General features: G+C 36.9%; 1 protein-coding gene across 1 annotated transcript in view; it reads right to left on the reverse strand.

The window, feature by feature from the left end:
* The window catches only part of LOC106882828 (inter-alpha-trypsin inhibitor heavy chain H3), a 39,210-nt gene extending 17,428 nt beyond the window's left edge, over nt 1-21,782 (reverse strand). Inside the window, exons 1-2 of the mRNA XM_089363372.1 lie at nt 21,645-21,782; nt 11,708-11,752 (exon numbers count right to left, since the gene is read on the reverse strand). Coding sequence (XP_089219498.1) covers nt 11,708-11,752; nt 21,645-21,744 — 145 coding nt within the window. The 5' untranslated portion in view covers nt 21,745-21,782. The remainder of the gene's footprint in view (nt 1-11,707; nt 11,753-21,644) is intronic.
* Between the last annotated feature and the right edge of the window lie 722 nt (nt 21,783-22,504).

A 22,504-nucleotide genomic window follows, 5' to 3' on the forward strand; every position in this document is an offset into this window, starting at 1 on the left:
GTGCTATACATACCCCACCCCAAACACATACGTGTCTGTGTATACATTCACACACACGTATAGTCCTTGTTACTATTTTATATACTCGCATTCTAATATGAAATACCATATCTTTTTTCCAAAAATCACCCCCTTGATTAGAAGTAAACAATGAAAAACTTGCACACATCCTCACTCTGTAATGACACTATGTGAAAGTCAGCTATGTTTCTGCAATTTTACACGATATTTGATATGTTATGTAGCTGTAGCCCCGGAAAGTGATTAATCAATAGCCTTGCAAGCATGAATATTTAGATCTAAAAGTATGGGAAAATTGTATTAGCTTAACATGAAAAAATTAACCCCGCTTTCAGTTAGCCATTTATTTTCATGCACTAAATCATCGCATTTATAATGGATTGCAATTCATTTAATGTATATGTTTACTATCTTTAATTTTTAACTTGCTTTGGTAATTAGACTGCAGCCATGCTGTTGCACCACATTGAACAGATTCTAGTCAAATAAATACACCCTAGTACTAAAAACCCAATACCAGTTGTCAAGCAGTGGTGGGAAAAACACAGACACAAAGGCACACTCATATATATATATATATATATATATATATAAGTCAGTAAATAGAGGGGTTGTGTTAACCGCACGTGGAGAAATAATAGGAAAATGAAAAAAAGCCAGAATGCTGAACTGGAAGCACACTTCAACAAAGATTCCTTCCAACCGGCTTTCACTGCGAAGAAGCAAACCATCAAGAAGGAGAACGAAAACGTTTTCCCACACATCCCACTGATGCAATGCTGAGACAAGTCACTGAAGCTGTCTGTTTACAGGAATACAAACCCTCTCTCAACCGTAAATGCGAGTAGGGTAACATCCAGATTCCACTCGGGAGTACACCTCTATAATCACCCTCCTCTCTCTTTTACATGTGGAATTCCTTTCCCTACATACATGTTGAGATGCATAATACATACATATAATACATACATATTATGCATCTCAACATGTATGTAGGGAATAGATATATATACATACATGTATATATAGATATATATACATACATGTATATATAGATATATATACATACATGTATATATAGATATGATAGGCTTCTTTCAGTTTCCGTCTACGAAATCCACTCAAAAGGTTTTGGTCGGCCCTAGGGTTAGTAGAAGACACGCGCCCAAGGTGCGATGCAGTGGAACTGAACTCGAGACCATGTGGCTGGGCAGCAAAAAGGCACTGCCTATCTCGTCTACCAAAGGGGATATACCTGAATATTATGTATACTTGAATAGGGATATTGACTCAGACATATTCATGCAAATATATGTAAATACCCACGGGCTGGCTCACTGAGGAAGATACAATATCTGGCAGAAACATTAGCACGCCGGACGAAATGCATAGCAGTATTTCGTCTGCTGCTATGTTCTGAGTTCAAATTCCGCCGAGGTCAACATAAACGACTTAATCCGTTTGTCTGTCCTTGTCTGTCCCCTCTGTGTGTAGCCCCTTGTGGGCAGTAAAGAAATAAGATACAATATATTCCCTGAGTAATGAAAGAGAATAGGTTGAAAACGTACGAAAAGCATTGTAGGAAATTATAAAACTGATAGAAGTAATGTTTAGTACACATATATACATAAAAGTACGATAGTATCACATTGCCTATATGACTCTGTTTAATATAGATACATATATTGAGGCGGTGAGCTAGCAGAACCCGAGCTGGCATGCCGGACAAAACGCTTAGTGGCATTTCGTCCGTCTTTACGTTCTGAGTCAAATTCCGCCGAGGTTGATTTTGCCTTTCATCCTTTCGGACTCGATAAAATTAGTAACAGTTGAACACTAGAGTCGATGTGATCAACGTACCCACTCCCCCGAAATTTCTGGCTTTGTGCCAAAATTTAAAACCAATATACATATACAAATATATATGCGTGTATGTATGTATGTATCTATCTATCTGAATATGTATGTATGTGTCTGTTTGTGCGAATGTAAGTGTGTGAATATTTATCGATGTACTGAATATGCGACAAGTTACCACAGGAATTAAGGGTTCAATTTTCACTTACGTTAAACTCCCATTCTCATATTATGCAGATTCAAGTTACAACATAGTACCAAGAGCCGCATATAGTTAAAGTGAACGAAACTCTATATAACTACATACATAGATGTTTGTGCGTGTATTTTCATTCATATTCGACTAGTATGTTACTTAATTACGTAACGTCAACAGCTATACCAATCTTTCTAATATCATAAGATCTACACCTACACACTTAACTTTCTTAGAGGTGATAACGGCTTCTGCATCAAAGGATGACGAAAGTTATTAAATGATATCTTCAGTGAGGATCAGTGCACTTAATATACATAAAACTTGGGGTTCTTAACACGAAGTTTTTCGGGAAACTCTTAGTGAATGAGAAAATAAGAAATAAGCAAAGATTAATCATATACCGGTTGATAGGTTATTGGGGATTCGGCTCATTATTATTATGTTGACATTTGCAGTATATACATTTAACTGTTTATGGCCTATATCCTCTAAATATTTTTGTCCTTTAGCTCTTACTCAAATTGAGTCGCTAGAGCGTATAAAATGACATGCAGGAATTACTCTGGAGCTCCGAGATCAGATCTTGCAAAGATTAACCTTACATTTCACTCTTTCAGAAATAAGTTTCTAAATCAGACAGTAGATTATCGGAATTATTAGGACATCAGTCATGATAATTTGTGGTGTCTTTTCCGGGTCTTTGTGTTCTGTCGGAAGTTACTACGATGACACTGGTATCGAGCAATAAACAGCCACTATCATTTTCTTGTACACCAATGACCTAGGGAAGGCAGGTCTGCATGGAGAACAACTCCTGTTCGTTCATAAGAAAACTTTCTAAGGCTGAGCTTTGAAGGGGAAATTTCGAGATGTAGAAACACTGTGTTGAAGATCCATTGTTGCACGAAATATCAGGGGGAACTAACAACCCTGATCAAGTATTAAAAAATTCTTTGGAATCAGAACTTACCATCTATGAAAAGCGAATATCTAGATGGGTTTCAGCAGTTATTCAAACCGAATTAGCATATTCACCTACATGTATGTATGTACACACACACACACACACACACACACACACACACACACACACACACACACACACACACACACACACACACACACACACACACACACACACACACACACACACACACACACACACACACACACACACACACACACACACACACACACACACACACACACACACACACACACACACACACACACACACACACACACACACACACACAGATATATATGAAGGGGCGTGTATGTGTGAGTATTTTGAGGATTTGGGTGCGTGCGCATGTACGTGTGTGCCATGTATATATTTGTATTTGGTGATAGAGTAAAGATGTAAACATAAGCAATCAATAAACAAAACAAAACAAAACAAACAAAAATCAATAAAGCGATGGATTGGAACGAAGTCCTTTCTAATATTTATTTCAGCCGATGTGCACAGATAATCGTAAAATGCAGCGAACCAGTATGTAAACAACGACGCTATTGTACACACAATGTGATATAAAATAATTCATATGACAATGATATAAAAACCAAGTATTGAGACAGATTCAATCAGCAACATCCTTTATATTTCCTAAATGTTTAGTCGAATGTCAATATTAGAATTGTTACACTGTTTGACGACAGATGGCGTAGTTATGGATGTGTGGTTAAGAAATTCGTCTCGTAACTGGTCGCTTTCGGATTGGAAACCACACTGTGCATTCTTTAGGCAAATGGCTTCAGCCATGGCTTAGGGGAGAGAGAGAGAGAGCGAGCGATAGAGAGCTAATTACAAAGTTAATTAGAGAAAAGAGAAGGGGAAAGAACTTAGTAGATAGACAAGGGATACAGAAATAAATTGATAGACATAGATATACTTCACAATAAACCAGTCAACTCAGGTAGTAAGAATGAGTTGTGCCTGTTTATTCAAAAGGCCATCCTTGTCACACTGAAAACTATGTTAAGGGAACGCGTGTTTGTGGAGAGCTTAGCCACTTGCACGCTTTAATGGGATCAACTGGAACACTCGTCGTCGTAACGCCGCAGTGCCAGTTTGATATATTTATATATATATATATATATATATATATAATACAAATGATATATGAGCATATGCATGTATAAATACATATGTACATACCTACATTTACATGTATATATAGATGCATATCCGGGTACAGGACGTCAAAAAAGGAACGGGAACATAAACAAAGCACAAAGAACGGACTTTTTTTTTTACGGACAACAAAATGAACACATAAGAAAAACAGACGAGCCACTTATGAAACTTTTCCTTCATCAGCTGCCTCTATTCTAAACTAGGCGTTTCGAAGATATATATATATATATTTAAATAATAAGGGTGATAGATTAGATATTAATTTAATTAACAGCGATTTAAAACCAGTGGCCTAGCATAAAGAAAATTCTGAAAATTCAGAAAAATTATATTACATACATGTGAGAAGGGATGACCACTAAGTGGACATGCATTATGTTAGAAATCGACCATCAATGGTCAAACCACAAAAGAAAAAAATGTTCTCCAGGGAAATTCAGCGCACACCAGAACATAAACGGGCAAGACAAATGAAAATATACAAAAATAAAGAATTAGTCGTAGACCAGGTTTCGCACACTAATGGATTAATGCAATTTTTACTTACATAACCCATCCGAGGCTCATCAGTTCCCTAGAGAACATTCTTTTCTTTTGTGGTTTGACCGTTGATGGTCGATTTCTAGCATAAAGGATGTCCACTTAGTGGTCATCCCTTCTCACACACATATACATATATATATATATATATATAGACATACACATCACTGGCATTCCGTCGGTTCCGACGATGAGCATTACAGTTGATCCGATCAACGGAACAACTTGCAAGTGCCTGAGCACTCCACACACACACACACCACTAATTTTCTGGCACTCCTGGTTTAAACTCGTGCCGGATTAACACCTTTGCTGGATTAATAGAGATGAATTCCTTGCAGACCACCACTACGTTAGGAATAACTATTTAGCTACCTTCATGACAAACGCTTTGCATCCATTAGAAATATGTTATACAGGTAGAAGAAATAGGTAAATTCAAATGTGTACTTATTTTATCAGCCTCGAAAGGATAAAAGGCAAAATCGACCTCGGTGGGATTTGATCTCAGAATGTAAAGACGTACGAAATGCTGGGAAGCATTTTACCCGGTGAAGCATTTTACTCGCGTCCTTGATAATTATAATAATTATAATAATAGCTTGAAATTTTGCCACAAGGGCAGCAATTTTTGTGGAGAGGGGATGAGTCGATTACATGACCCCACTGTTTAACTGGTACTTATTTTTTTTATGAACGGCGAAAAAGTGAAACGCAAATCGACTTCGGCAGAATTAGAACTCAGGACGTAGCTATTTTGGGAGAAGGGACTAGTCGATTACATCGACACCAGTGTTTCACTGGTACTAAATTTATGAAATGCAAAGTCAACCTCGGCGGAATTTGAACTCAGAACACGAAGACAGACAAAATACCGCTAAACATTTCACATTTCGACCAGCGTGCTAACGATTCTGCCAGCTTACTACTACTACTACTACTAATAATAATTCCTATGTTCTATCAGGGCATCGTTTCAAGGTGACTTGAGAATAAGGAACTCAAAGCGGTTGGTCTTAGACTTATATGCAGTATGTTTTATTAAAAATAACGTGTCCGATAATGTATATTTTGTTTCCTCCGAAGCCACAGGCTGGACTCTGCGTCACTAAAGGGTTTTCGGATGAAGTAGAATTGACATTTTACAATATCTTTCCCCCCACTGCAAACATACCCACACTCACGCATGAGAGTTCGTGTGCATGTGTGTCCGTGTGTTCGGAATCTATGTAAAATTCCGTTTGAATTTCAGTGTCGATGGATCAATCTTTATGCTGCATTCTCTTCCATTATTCTGTGTATGTATATGTGTGTGTATATATAATATATATATATATATATATATATATATATATATATATATATATATATATATATACGTACATACATGCTCACACAACCACACACCTACACAATGTATGTTTGTATGTACGTGTCTACGTATATATAGAGATATATATATATATACATACGTCTATGTGTGTTTGTGTGTGAGTGTGCGCGCGTGGATGTGTGTGTATGCTTGTGTATGTGTACAGAGAGTTAGAGAGAGAAATATCTCGGGGCTGATAAGCTGAAATCTGTTTCATATTTAAACCAATCTTTTAGTCAAATCATTTTATTGACAACAAAATTAAACCATAAAAAAATTCTAAAAATAACATTCTCTTGAATCGAATTTATCCAGAAACCGTGTAAAATCATCTGATTATTTCTTTGCAAATAATTGGAAATTCCTTATCTGTTTCTATTTATACCAATAGTTTTGCTTTCCTCGTATAATATTTCCAATTCCAGCTATTTTGTCTAAATTCTTGCGAAGTCGGTTTGTATTAAAATATGAATCGGGTGAAGACAAAGCTAACATGTAGAATGCAAGCTGAGCTGAAAATAAACAGCGTTTAACATAGCGATAAAGGAAACTAACGGAAGGGAATGCAGTAGAATCGTTGATGCCTTTGCACTGAAATATCTCTCTCTCTCTCTAACACACGCACACACACACACATTTCTGTGTTCTGCACGCTTGTTTGAGAAGCGGACCGGATATATGCGCGACGTTCTCAGAAGTATTCGGGATCTGTGTGAAAGTTGATAGGCACCTGCCATTTCTCTTTGGTTGGAAAGGAGGGAGCTGGGCATTTTACAATGTACTAAAAGAATTCTGGTGCTGAAGGGTGACTTTTCTTTTGTAAATAACACGTACGTGGGTGGCACACTATGAACTACAATACACCAAACAGTTACTGAGAAGGTCATACAAGGTAGCTTCTAACAAATCTACAGATCATAGTTGTAGAACCGTAAAGTCAGAAATATATTCTGAACGACGAATTGGCAGGACCTTCTGAGCGGCGGATAGAATGCCTAGCAGTATCTATTTCGACTTTATGCACCTTAAGTTCAAACCACCCCGAAGTCAAATTGCCTTTGTTCACTTCTTGGCCGATAAAATAGTATCGGTTCAGGGTGGTGGATTGTTGAAGCTTAAATATTATCCACCTGTTTTCCAATCCTCATTATGTATTCCATCACTCCTCCACATTGTTTTGGCAAGAGGTTGTCTAAGATGTTTCTCGATGTGCTAGAAATCAGTCTTCTTTTATTTGACGGAAGCCATGCTGGGTCACCATTTTGAAAATGAATCGTCAAATGAATCGACTCCAGTACCTTAATTTTTGTAAGCCTGGCACTAATTCTATCGGTTTCTGTTGCCGAACCGCTATGCTACTATGACACAAACACACCAACACCAGTTGTTTACCTGTGGTGGCTGGGACAAACATATACACAATGATACAGATACATAAATACGACGAGCGTGTTTCAGTTCCCGACTACCAAATCCTCTCACGAGGTTTTGGTCGACCAAGGTTATAGTAGAAGACACTTGCCAAGGATGTTATGCATTATGAATGAACTCAGCAAGCTTCTTACCACACAGCTGCGACCGCTGAAACTATATTTTGTTGCCTTGAAAGAGGAGTGATATATATAGTTCAAAATGCACAAAAGGAAAGGTTGGTCATAGTTGGAATGCTTTTGACCATGAGACCCTTCGATTCATCACTGCGCGGAATTAAGCAATTATAGAGACATTAAAGCTAATGAAGGGGTTGATAAAGAATCGAGCAGTTCTATGCGCTCTAATGTCTTATTAGCAGGTTGTTCTTCCCCACTACGACGTGAAGGCAGTACGATCATATCAAAATAAAAGTCACATTAGACAGCTTAGAACTGTGTATAGAAACAAAGTGAGTGATGGTGAACAGAAGGCTTCTGATCATATGCTTGCTCGACCATAGCTGTCCTGGGGTTAAACAACAACAGCAGCAGCTTCTTTACCGAGCAAACTATTCACTCCTATCTACAATAATCATAAAAAAAGAACATATTCAAATGTCCTATAACTCAATAGAAATTACACCCGGAAAACGCTGTTCGAATTTTGTTAGACATCGTTCACTCGTTCTAGATCTTAACCACTTTAAAATTGATAGGAAACATCATTAATGGATAACTTGGATAGCTTCTGTTATTGAAATTTCATTATGTTCTTTTATCATTCAGCAACAAAAGTCCTGAAAAGTCACATCTATTGGTGACAGCTATTTTTCTATGTCACGGAGAAGAAATAAAGAAATGAAATAAATATAAAAACTGTGACCAAAGAGATATCGTTATATTTGATATAATCTAAATCTTTGGCAGAAATTCATGTAACTTTATATGCCAAATTAAACGTTTCTTCCTAATGTTTTTGGATTTATTTTAAAATATCGTTCAAGATATCTTCAATATTTTACCTTTTCTTAACGTGACGAGCTGGCAGAATGGTTAGCACGCCGGGTGAAATGCATAGCAGTATTCCGTCCATTTTTACATTCTGAATTTAAATTTCGCCGAGGACGAGTTTATCTTTCATCTTTTCGGATTCGATTAAATAAGACTTACTCCTTCCTCTGAAATTGCTGGCCTTGAGCCAAAATTTGAAATCAATGTTTTTACTTTTACTGACGATGATGTATCGGTAGAAACTTTTGAGCTTCAAACATAAACCCTTGAAATATCGGCTTCTTACCTTCTGAATTAAAACCCTCCAAAGTTAAATTTATGTTTTATCCTGTCGAGGTCGATAATATGAAATATGTTTCAAGTACTGGGAACAATATAATAGACTGTTCCTTTCTTCTAAATTTATTGTTTTGTGGCCGCTGTAAGAAATCAATATATTACCATTTCTTATACGCCATTCTCAAAGTTCTATAATTTCGTCAGCATTACCTTCATATAAAGGGGAAATTTGGAAGTAGGTATTTCGGAATATTGCGGCACCATTACTAATAATATTCGCTTTTATATTGATGGCAAAGCTATGTGGCCTAGTGGTTAAGATGCTGCACTTTCGATCGTGGATTCGATCCTTAGATCGATTCGTGATGTGCTGTGTTCTTGAGCAAAACACTTCTTTTCATGTTGTTCCGCTCCACTCAGTTGTAAACAGACAACTCTGCGATGGACTTTCGTCCCCTTCAGGCGAAATGTTGTGATCTCGACCCCTGTACGCCAGGTAACCGACTCTATGAATGCTAGGATTCGAAACAATATTTACTTACGCTGATGATATATAGATGTTTTCGATCTAGTTTCGATTCTTTGCCATCAAATTTGATTGCAAAGAATCCAAACTAGATCGAAAACATCTATAATCACTGATGTTATTAGTTTCCTTTGCTTTAAATGACTGCACTTTATATGTGTCGACATGACGATACTTCACCCCCCCATAAGGAAGGAAAATATTCACTGTCATTTCTGAGTATAATTTAATAATCTGGTGACTGTCAATAAATACAAAATGGTAATCTTTTACTTCTGGTATCTCTCCAATATAATGAACAGCTCTCAGTTTATACATAACCTCAGTGATTTCTCCCCAAAGCTTTATTTTTTTTCAATATCAGTACAACCTTAGCCATTAACTTTCTTTTTAGAATGTAAAATATTCTTGACATCGTGCAGATGTTGATCTCTATAAATCATCTGGATTAGTCCAAACCATATGCTTTGTTCAAGTGAGCTAATTAAGATCCATCTCGTTTTCTTTATAATCTGGTATGACAAGGATTTTTGCAGTCAAGGACCAACTTTAAGCGAAGAAGGCCTCTGGAAGTGAATTAATGCAAGTAATTGCCACGGAATGTAATACAAGCAAATTACAAGACCTGGTTTCCAGAAATGCGTTTATTTTAATTATAAAGCAGTCATTTTTCAAATCTGCGAAGTCATATTAAATGATCATATCTAATAATCTCGGCCATTTCAGATGACTTTCAGATGGAAGCGTCGACCTAATCAAACCTTTAGTGTAATCTATTGCATTAAATTCCTTCTTTACCACCTTCTAATTATATAACGGCCATTGTTCTATTCTGAAATTCATCTGTCTTCACATTATTAGAATTAATCTTTAAACTTCCTTCTATGCTTTTCGCCCCCACCTCTCGCTCACTTACTCTATCTCTCTTTCCTTAAAGCGTAAACAAATATTATTATATGCAGGTCTTCGAGTCAATGGCAATTTGCTGGAAATAGCAGCTAAATCTACCGCAAACTAGTAAAAGAAAAAAAAGCGATAGGAAGAAAAGGAAAGGACACACCGGATTACGTAGTTTAAGATAGACCTAAATATAAAAGTTGGCATGGACACATCTGGCATGCTTCTGATTAGGGTAAACCTGGAACTAAACAACAACAACGATAGTGATGAAGGCGACGACGGCAACTTACATAGTTTTATAGCGAATGTTTCTTGACCTTTTTTTTAAACTCTTCATTCCGACATGATGTTGGACAGTTTAAGTGTCAGCTCAACCAAACAAACTTAACATATCGTAATCACTCAATTTTGTCACTGTTGGAGAGCCTCTCACAACGTAACGATCTCATCCACAAATTATGGACAATGCCTTCTATATATATATATATATATACATATATATATAACGATACAAATTAGAAGATATTTTTCTCAGACATAGAATTGCCGTTAAAGCGGCAGAAATACTGGGTAGATTACCCTTACAAAGCAGAAAAATTTGTAAACATCCAGTCGTAGATTCGAACCCACATCCCTCAAAGACTCTAGCTGTGTGCTTTACCATTAGGTTAAACAGCCCGCTGACAAATTCACCTGCAATTTTAGACGCTACATAGCTAATGTACAAGGACGTATATTAATATAAACCAGCTATGTGTATATAGGTGTCGAAGTAATCCTGATGTCTGTTTGACAGCTGATGATAAATATACACGCTTGATGTACTTATTGACTGTGAAATTTTATATCATGTTTTATGATAGTTCTAATTGTCCTTCACTGAAATTAAAGTTCTCAAGGAATTAAACTAGTTCCAAGTTTCTTGGTTTCTTCGTTTTTGGCGGTTTTGTTGAATATATGCATGGATGTGTGTATGTTGGTATGTGCATACATACGTGTCTCTGTATACATGGTAAGCAGCTTGGTTCTCAACCATATGTTTTCGGGTTCGGTCTCACTGCATGGAACATTGGGCAAGTATCTTCTACTACAGTCGCGGAGCAACCAAAGCCTTGTGAGTGGATTTGGTAGATGGAAATTGAAAGAAGCCCGTCGTATATATATATATACATGTAAATACCTGTTTGTGTCTGTTTGTCCCCGTTACCGCTAGACAACGGGTATTGGTGTTTACGTCCCCGTAAATTACCGGTTCGGGAAAAGAAGCTGATAGTATAAGAAACCAGACTTTAAAACTATGGGGGAGATTCAATCGACTACAAATTCTTCAAAGTGGTGCCCCAGTATGTCCGCTGTCTAATGACTGAAATAAATAAGACATATGTATGTATGTATGTGCGTGTGTGTATTTTCAGTTAAGGGAGCTGTCATATTTATAGAAATAACTTACCTGCCAATGGAATTATTTGCGATGCTCGAGTCTTAGGTGGTTTTGCTGCAAGACAAAACAAAAAATAGAAGATACATTTCTGTTAATGATACATTTTCACAACTGTTATATAGTAGAAGAAAAGGAAAAAGACATTTAATCAAAAGAAAGAACAGCAATTCAACTTGTAGGCTTATGCTTTATTTATAATGTGTTAATATGTTCCTTGTATTTCATTGTCTTTATTTCATTGTATATAGTGAAAAAAAAACAAACAAAAAAAAAAAAACGCGTGAGCGTCGAAACTAAAGGACTTATATTATTTTGTGAGTTTGGATAATTTTGTGTGCCTATGGGGAAAATATTGAAGTACCAGGAGTAGTCTTTCATTGTTCAATGTCATGACTAAAGAGACATTCCCGTTATGTTAATTCGAGCCATACAAGTACAGTGACGTGACTACCTTTCAACCGCGAATCGAAACCACAAAGAAGACTTGTGTCACCAGGAACTTATCTTTTGATTTATTCGCGCCGCCAAACAGAAATAAACAATCTTATCTTAAATGAGTAAGTAAATACTTGCGAAGTAAGTTTCTCGAGTGCTGACATTGCAACGCAGCTTCAATTGCTTTTTCTATTTATGTGAACAATAAAATTCTTATTTTCCTCTACATAAAAGTAAAGACCCCCCACCAAAGAGATCGCTCGATCTACTAGAAATACTAGGCCAATCTTCTACAAGCCATATCCTACCGTTAAACACTCACGCACACATTGTAGTTCTGTGCACACACGCACACTATGTCTGAAAAAAAAAATGGTTGCTTATGGTTGCAACGTCATTAATCGTAGAAATTCACTCTGAAACTAAGCAATAACAACAGCATGACCACGTAGTACGATGCCAGACAGGCGAGTCTACGTGATTAATTGACTTTCTAGAAATAACTACCGAATCTTCCTCAAGCCATACCCTGCAGTCTTAACCTCTTAACATATTATCCTGTACATTTTCGTTCAGAGATGTCTACTAAATATATACATGAACGAAAATATACGTTTACTATACTCTGAAGTATCTGCCACTTATTTCTAATCCGAAATATTTCGTTCATGATGTTATTCCCGTTTTTTATCATTTCTATTAGTGACTTCATAATAAATCATAACTGACCCAGAATAATTTGTGTACTTAGTCTTCTTTATATACAAATTCAAAGTGAGGGCGCAATGGCCCAGTGGTTAGGGCAGCGGATTCGCGGTCATAAGATCGCGGTTTCGATTCCCAGACCGGGCGTTGTGAGTGTTTATTGAGCGAAAACACCTAAAGCTCCACGAGGCGAACCCTGCTGTACTCTTTCACCACAACTTTCTCTCACTCTTACTTCCTGTTTCTGTTGTACCTGTAATTCAAAGGGCCAGCCTTGTCACACTGTGTCATGCTGAATATCCCCGAGAACTACGTTAAGGGTACACGTGTCTGTGGAGTGCTCAGCCACTTGCACGTTAATTTCACGAGCAGGCTGTTCCGTTGATTGGATCAACTGGAACCCTCGTCGTAACCGACGGAGTGCCAACCACCATACAAATTCAAAATAAATAACAAGAGAAAATATATTTTTTGTATGGAAGTTGAAAACAAAAAAAATGTATGTTAAGAGGTTAAAAAGGACACGTTGGACACCGGGTTTCCGAGTACCCAGTTCGATGAAAGTTAATCTTGGGATAAGCAACAATATAAACAGTGGCATAGTTTTAATGTGTGCTGCCCGGGGCAGCTTTTGAGTTTGTGTCCCCCATGCCTCGACCCCTGTGCAGGATTATACAGCATGTCTAAAAGTACAATCTCCGTAAAAATGTTGCCCGGGGCAGACAGTTTTGTTCACCCCCACACCCAGCTACGCTACTCGATAATACTACCAACAAGAAAAAGAGGAAGAACAATAGTAATCTCCGACTTTAAGCTTAATTAAACACAATCACGTGGTATAAGTCCTGACAACCCACACACATATATCATATCATGATAGCGTCATAGTTAAGCTGTGTCTGGAAACTGATATGTTTAAAACATAACGAAAAAACAAACAGGACATCAAAGCTGTACAGATAACAACTATCATGGTGGCTGCTTAGTATTCTACAGATGAAATCTAAAGCTTTCGTTTGATAATAATCTAATATTGGATGAATGAAACACCATTGACTTAATCAGTTATTGCTTGATTAACATATCTTCGGTTTTATTTTCAATCAAACGTAAAAAAAATCCCATCGAAATGACAAAAACAACCAAAATATAAAAGAAACAACAGTTTAAAATTACAACTTATAAAGCAAACATTATTCTTGTTACATTCCGTCCCCACCACTTCTTCAATTGAATTCTGTAATAATTTATTGTAATAATATTTCCATAAGCCATTGTTTGGTGCAACTGTTAGGGCAATGGTTATCAACAATTTTTTTTTCCCTATGGATCGCCTTGATTAGTTCTTCTTTGCTCTGTGGATCCCCCCCCCCATTTCCATTCGATGTTTAAAAACTAGTTTTTTTTCTTTTACTTGTTTCCCTCATTAAACTGCGGCCATGTTGGGGCTCCGCCTCGAGGAATTTTAGTCGAACTAATCGACTAATTTTGAAGCCTGGTACTTATCCAATAGGCCGCTTTTGCCGAAATGCTAAGTCTGGGGGACGTAAACGCACCATCACCAGTTGGTGGCGGGGGACAAACAAAGACACACACACATACACATATATATATATTGATAGTCAATGGCCGGATAACTGAAGAGATGTTGGCATCCGAAACTCGGAGTTTTATCATGGCTACCGAATAAGTGTCACATATTTTTACAGATATATATATATATATATATATATATATACGACGGACTTTTTTCAGTTTGTCTACCAAATCCATTCACAAGAATTTGTTCGGCCATAGACGATAGAAAAAAAGGCACTTGCCCAAGGTGCTACGTAGTGAGATTGAACTCAGAACCCTGTGGTTGGGAAGTAAATTTCTTACAACATATCCACGCCAGCACCTATTCTTTAGATGCTTCTTTCAAAATTCCTGTTTTGTTTAGCACCCATTCACTTGTGTAGGTTTCTAATAGAACCCTCTGAGGGAACATAAGAGAGACAGAAACCTAGCTGTCTCGTGCAATAAATAAATTTTAAGCATTTTTTTTTTTTCATGGACCCTTAAAATAGTACTCTGTTTTTCCAATTTACTGTTTTGCTTGTGTGGAATCCTAAAACTCTTATTCGATTCCTCAGCATCGGCCTCGGTTGAGAATCACAGCGTTAGAGTACCGGACCACAAAATTTATCTTGCAGTGATCGGTTACGGCTATTTTACGTTCCCAGTGTATATCTCACCGAGGATAGGCTATTATTTTTCCGGTGACGATAAAATCGAATATTGGGAGTCATTATAATTTATTACTACCATATCAAACAAATTTGTGGTTTCGTTTTCATGTTGAAAATTTTATAAACAATGAGTGGTAGAGGATAATGAATCGGCTGATGGACAAAACTCTTCGCAGTATGAAAGGCAAAATTAGGCGGCGAGCTGGCAGAAACGTTAGCACGTTCTGAGTTCAAATTTCGCCGAGGTCGACTTTGCCTTTCATCTTTTCGGGGTCGATTAAATAAGTACCAGTTACTCACTGAGGTCCATGTAACCGACTTAATCTTCTTGTTAGTCCCCTGGGGGCAGTAAAGAAATAAGAAATGTTAGCACACCGGGTGAAATGCTTAGCGGTATTTCGTCTGCCGCTACGTTCTGAATTCAAATTCCGCCGAGGTCGACTTTGCTTTCCATCCTTTCGGGGTCAATAAATCAAGCACATTTGAAATAATACCGGGTATTAGAAAGAGATAATACTATTGTGACGTCACTGTACCCCAACCGATCTACCACTTCGCCTGTCGACGGATTCCTATGTTTAGGCAGTGATTTGAAGCTTTTCTGTACTATGCTTCCCATTGCATTTAAGAATAGATCGGCAATCGATTAAATTGTTCTCAACCAACATTTTATTGATCTTCGGAAGGATGTAAACGTGAGCTTCACGGAATTTGAACTCCATCCGTATAGAAACAATTCTGCTAATTCAGTTTTTCTTTCATTCACACGAAAGATTCTTTTCTTTTCGCATACAAACATCTTTGCAAGTGTTTTTCAATGAAACATTCATACTTTCCCACGGCTAGATGTTTTCTTAAAAACCACAATACGTAAAACTATTTTTATAGTTAGCTTAAATAAAAAATGCAAACAATTTCTTTTTCTTCTTGGTGCAGAAGGTTCGAGAAAGAAAAAAAAATGTTCAATTCAAAAATAGTCATTAGTTGGAAGATTGAATTGATTTGGGTTTTAGATGGGAAATTTCATACAAAGTATTTCTTTTATAGCAAGACGAGTTTGCGTTTAGTTGTGGTCACTGAGGTGAAACTAATATTTTGCCAGGATGTCACGATATAATTGTGATAATCAACAGATTCCTCTCGTCTTCTATTCTTTTTTTAATTCTAAATCGGGCTACAAAACTGTAAAGCTTTCAGATTTGGAGAACAAACAGAGACGAAGCAAAAATAGACTTCAATAATGTTTTCATTAATTGTGTACACTTTGCATACTGCTGTTAAATAAAAAAAACTTGGTTGATACTTCTAGCAGGCCGGGCAGCGGATAAAGGTTGACAGTCTTATGCTGGTTCGTACTATAGATTTTGCCACTTCTGCTGTCTTTATTTCTTTGCTAATTTCAGCTCGAGAGGTGTAGTCACAGCCGTTGTATACAGTTCCAGTAATATATATATATATATATATATAGATATACGTGTGGCCATAAATTAAAGTACGAGTTAAGTCCAGGGTTTGATGTAATCGTTTGGATAACTTTGACACCCAAACATTTTCAAGCATGAGGCTGCGGCAGAAAATCCCAAACGAATTATCTTAGTAGTGCTGTTTGCACTTGAAGGTGAACGAGAACGTAAAACACAACAATTGTATTCCTGTAAAAAGCGGAGACATCAGGTAGGATTCGAAAGACTTTGCGATTAAAAAAAATTCAACAACATATGATGTTGAAGATATATACAATTGAGTCAACGAAAGAGAATGTAACGGTGAGGAGTTTGAAGACAATGATGACTCAAGAAAGCGTAAATGATATGCGGTGTAATATCTGTAGTCGAGAATCGAAAGCGGTCACGGATTTGAATTACAGACGGTTTACTTCAAGAGCACTCACTCAAATCAGGGCTACTTTTTCACTAGTTCAAGGTTACTTATAACTTATAAAAAAAAACAAGTATTGTACGTAAAAACAGCGTAGATTTTCCTTTTAACTTCTATTGAATGTGGCTTTAAGTGCCACGTGATTATGTTATTAGTTTAAGGTCATCAGTTGGATTATCAGCCTAAGTACATGAACATATTTAGAAATTCAGGTTAGAATACAATGGTGTTATACAAGGCTTTTATTTTACAAATGCTAGTCCTCTTGAAAACATTAACACCAGGGAGTGTTGGTTTCGCCAAATTATAATTCCAAGGAGAGAATTTTGAGTTCTAGGAAAAAAGAAAACAAGCTAAAGCAATCAACGCCTGTGTCCTTAAATGTTATCTGTAGTATTAAGTGATTGAATGTATACACGCATCTTCATATTCTAACGTGGGTTTCTAAATATTTTCGTATGCATACGCTGTTAATCGTCCTGTTGACCTTAACAAAGTAAGTGCTTAGTGAAAAGGCACTTAAAAGCTGATGCCAAACGATGATTTAAGTTTTATGTTAAACATAGTCTAAATAGGATTTTAATTTTTCGATAGAAGTTAAAAGGAAAACCTACATTTTTCTATATACAATTTCCTTTTATACAAGGCGTAAGTGGCCTCCAACCTCTTCTTGGAGCGGATCATGAGCGATGTTGTTGAATCTAAGATTTGCTGATGCCACTGATGGGGTTTCAGGAAGGGAAAGACGAGTAGGTGGAATTAGCCAGTCACCTTAATTGAGCTTCCACTAAGTTTAGAATAAGAATTAGTGCCGAAACCACCCACCAAAATTATGGCAAATGCCAGCGGTACCATTTTAACAGATACTTCTGTACCAGAGCAGAAACTAGAGATAGGGAGCCAAGGTTGCAGTTTAAATGCTTGGCGGATAAATATTAGTCCCTAATTTTGGCACAAGGCCAGTAATTTTGAGGTAGGGGATAAATCGTCTGCATCGACCCAAGTAATCAGCAAGTACTAATTTAATCGAGCCCGAAAGAATGAAAGATAAAGTCGACTAGGGCGGAATTTGAACTCAGAACGTAAAGACAGACGAAATACTGCTAGGCATTTGTCTGGCATGCCAACTCACCGCCTTTCTGGGAGCAAATATTAGTGACAAATGATCAAGAACTGAGATCCTTCAAAGAACCGGACAGATAATAACAACACTAACCATATTGAATATGGAGAGATGAAGATATATCATCATAAAAAACAAAATCAGACCCTCGTGTGCGTTGTTACTTTCACTTTCCTGTAGGTATATATATATATATATGATTTCTCAATGCAGATATTCAGATAAATATAGAGGTACTGGAAGTGAGATGCTATTACAACATCTTAAGCAACTCGTACTTGGATCACGTCACAAATAAGTGGATTTGTGAAAGCTAGGTATATATATATATATATATATATATATATATATATATGATTTCTCAATGCAGATATTCAGATAAATATAGAGGTACTGGAAGTGAGATGCTATTACAGCATCTTAAGCAACTCGTACTTGGATCACGTCACAAATAAGTGGATTTGTGAAAGCATAAACCATCACAGTATTGGTTGTCATTAAAGATTTTTTCAAACGGCGAAGAAAAGAAATCTGAGATGGTATAGGCATTCAGTACAGATGCATAGACCATTTTTCAAGGGACCATAGAGGAGAAAGGAAGAATAGGCAGACAAAGAAAAAGGTGGGTGAACCACGTCAAGCAATGGATATATAAATCAATAGCAGAGATCCAAATTATGGTACACAATCCCGAGACCTCGATGAAACAAGTGTATAGTATGTCACGACAAAGAAGGTCACACATTTTTGAAGAGGGACAAAAGACTATCAGAAATAAGAATGTTTTATCGTCTATCATTTGCTTGTTCCAGTCATTTGATTGCGGCCATGCTAGGGCACAGCCTTGAAGCATTTTAGTCGAAAAAATGGATTCCAGTACTTATTTTTTTTCGCCTGGTATTTACTTTATCGGTCTCTTTTACCGAACCGCTAGTCATGGCAACGTAAACACACCAAAACCTGTAGCCAGGCGGTTAGTGGAGGGTGGGGACAAACACAGGCTCAAAGACACACACGGATATATACATATATACGACGGGCTTTCAGTTTCCGCCTACCAAAACCACTCACGAAGCTATAGTAGAAGACACTTGCCCAAGACGCGACGCAATGAGTTTGAACCGGGAATCATGTGATTGGTAAGTAAGCCTCTTAACCAACTCCTAGAACATTAAAAGCAAGTATGTCCTCGGTATGATGTGATCTGAATTCAAAACATAACGGATGTAACTAGATAAGGGAAGGTATTTTTGCCCCACGACACCCAACGAATTATAGCTCGATGGCTGCTGACTGTATGCATTTATATGTGTGTGTGTGTGTGTGTGTGTCAGTTTGAGAGAGAGAGAGAGATTATTTTCGTAGCTGCCGATGCAGAACGGCACAGAAACGGGTATGTCCTACGATCTGATAACATCATTCACAACCCCAAAATGTGTATTCATACGTCTAGATGGAGAATTTTCTCGAGGGACAGCCTTCGTAGCGATAGATCATATCACGTCTGAATACACGCGGAAGGGTTAAATATGAATTTACACGTGTATGCATGTGTGTGTACGTGTGTGTAGGCGCAGCCCTGGCTGTGTGGTAAGACGCTTGCTTTCAAGCCACATGATTCTGGGTTCAATTCCACTGCGTGGCACCTTCGGCAACTGCCTTTAACTATAGTCCCGGCCAGACCCAACCTAAGTCTTCTGAATAGATTTCGCAGACGGAAGCCCGACGTGTGAACATACATACATACATACACACGTATGTGTGTTTGTGTTTGTGTGTGCTTATATTTATGTTTGTACATATATACATTCGTGTGTGTGTTCTTATGTATTTGTTCTCCACAACTGCGTGACAACCGGTGTAGGTTTGTTTACGTCCCCGTAGCCTAGCTGTTCAGCTGAATAGACCATTAGAATATATATATATATATATATATATATATATATATATATATATATATATATATATACAACAATATTTTATTCTTTTAGTCTTTTATTTGTTTCAGTCATTTGACTCCGGCCATGCCGGAGCACCGCCTTTAGTCGAACAAATAGACCACAGGACTTATTCTTTCTAAGTCTAGTACTTATTCAATCGTTCCCTTTTGCCGAACCGCTCAGTTACGGGGACGTAAACACACCGACATCGGTTGTCAAGTGATGGGGCGAGGAACAGACAGACAGACAGACACACACACCACACACACACACACACATATGACGGGCTTCTTTCCGTTTCCGTCTACGAAAGGCTTTGGTCGGCCCGAGGCTATAGTAGAAGACACTTGCCGAATGAACCCAGAACCATGTGGTTGGTAAGCAAGCTACTTACCACACACCACCCCTGCGAGATATATTTTCTTCCTTCCATTATTATTAACAATATATATTACTATAATAATCCTTAACGTATCACCGAGATTTTCTCTTTATATGATAGGGATTAACCAGTGAAAGTTTTGGATTATTTAATCCCTAAGGAGGACCTGGCATCTTCGAATCGACTATATATATATATATATATATATATATATATATATATATATGAGCTTTTAAATAAGTTCTCCACCAATAATGGTGCTTACATACCGATGGGCTTGCTAAAAATTATTAATTATTAATTGTTGATTTATTAATGAATTAATAAATTGATAATCCTTTACCCTTTTAATTTGTATATATATATATATATATATATATATATATATATATATATATATTAAAATAATAGGGTAAAATCTTTGATATTAATTAATATCAATTTAATACCAGGAAACCAGCACATTAAAAGAATCAGAAGGTTCAGAAAAAAATTTTCTGAGATCTCAAAAGGATTATTGTATATGTATATATAAAAGAGACCACTAAGTGGACTGCCAATGTGCTAGAAGAAGATCACCGAAAAGTTCTCAAAGAAAAAATTTAGCAAAGCAAAACATACGGGTGAGACTAGTGAGAATTATAGAAATAAATATAAGGTTATCTGTAGACTATGATTTCGAAATCAATACTTTCTTACCGAAAATATCTGTTTCTCCTCAGTACAGACTGCTATAGAGATATAATTCACAGAATCTTGTACTAGCTGTTCCCAACGAGTGAAAAACGCGCACATGGTTCTATTAATTATATAGAGTAATATTCAAAAGTCTTAGTTTTGGCGCGCTAAATCCGGAAATATCTCTGCAGAAAATAATTTCTGCATCGAATTGACCAACTTTGAGAATGTGATTATGGTTAATTAAAATAATATGGTAAAATATTTGATATTAATTAATATCAATTTAATACCAGGAAACCAGCACATTAAAAGAATCAGAAAGTTCAGAAAAAATTGTAAACCATGGTCTACAGATAACCTTATATTTATTTTTATAATTTTCACTAGTCTCGCCCGTATGTTTTTGCTTCGCTAAATTTTTTCTTTGAGAACTTTTCGGTGATCTTCTTCTAGCACATTAGCAGTCCACTTAGTGGTATCTTTTATATATATATATATATATATATATATATATATATATGATATATGTATTAGGATGTTTAATCGAACAGACACATAGATGATTACTTACATTTTAAATTTTCCGGCACGGACGGGTCTGGAGCAGTATTCTGATCCTCATTTTCTTGTTCTTCCTCTTCTTTTGGTTTCACGATCGACATCGACGTCATCGGTGTGACAACATTATACTGGTGAATAATTCAAGAAAAAAAAAGCAATTAAGTTTATATTAACTTGTTGGTAACACATAAATAACAGAGTGTTATATTATTTTCGTGAAAATAACTGCTGACCACGCCACCTATATATATCTTTCTTGTGGACAATGTACTTCACAAATTGGTTGGTACATACCGCATATTCACACACGCACACACATACATACACACACACACACACACACACACACACACACAGAGGTATGCCCAACCTTTTCCAGGCCTTCATTATGGTTAGGAACTGTTTCCAGGTTCAGATTTATAGACTGCCTATAACAGGCGTAAAAACCAACCCATCTATCTATGTATCTATCTATCTATCTATCTTCCTCCCTACGAGATATGGAAAAGTAATAATAATAAAAAGAAGAAAATGCGCGATTTCGTTAATTACAATGTAAAAAGGGAATAAGACATCTTGCTTTATTATAATTCCTCGAGCTGATAGAATTGTTAGCATGCCGGGCGAAATGCTTCGCGGCATGTCATCCGTCTTCACGTTCTGAGTTCAATTTCGCCGAGGTCGACTTTGCTTTTTATCCTTTCGGGGTCGATAAAACAAGCACCAGTTGAGTACTGGGATTGATGCTATCGCCTATCCCCGTCCTCAAATTTCAGGTCTTATGACTATAGTAGAAAGGATTATCATTCTTCCGAAAGCAAGCAGCGTTCAAAGAGATTTGGGGAGTTATTATTATTATTATTATTATTA

This window comes from Octopus bimaculoides, chromosome 15 (assembly GCF_046866305.1).
Source record: "Octopus bimaculoides isolate indiv1 chromosome 15, ASM4686630v1, whole genome shotgun sequence".
In the NCBI taxonomy this organism is placed as follows: Eukaryota; Metazoa; Mollusca; class Cephalopoda; order Octopoda; family Octopodidae; genus Octopus; species Octopus bimaculoides.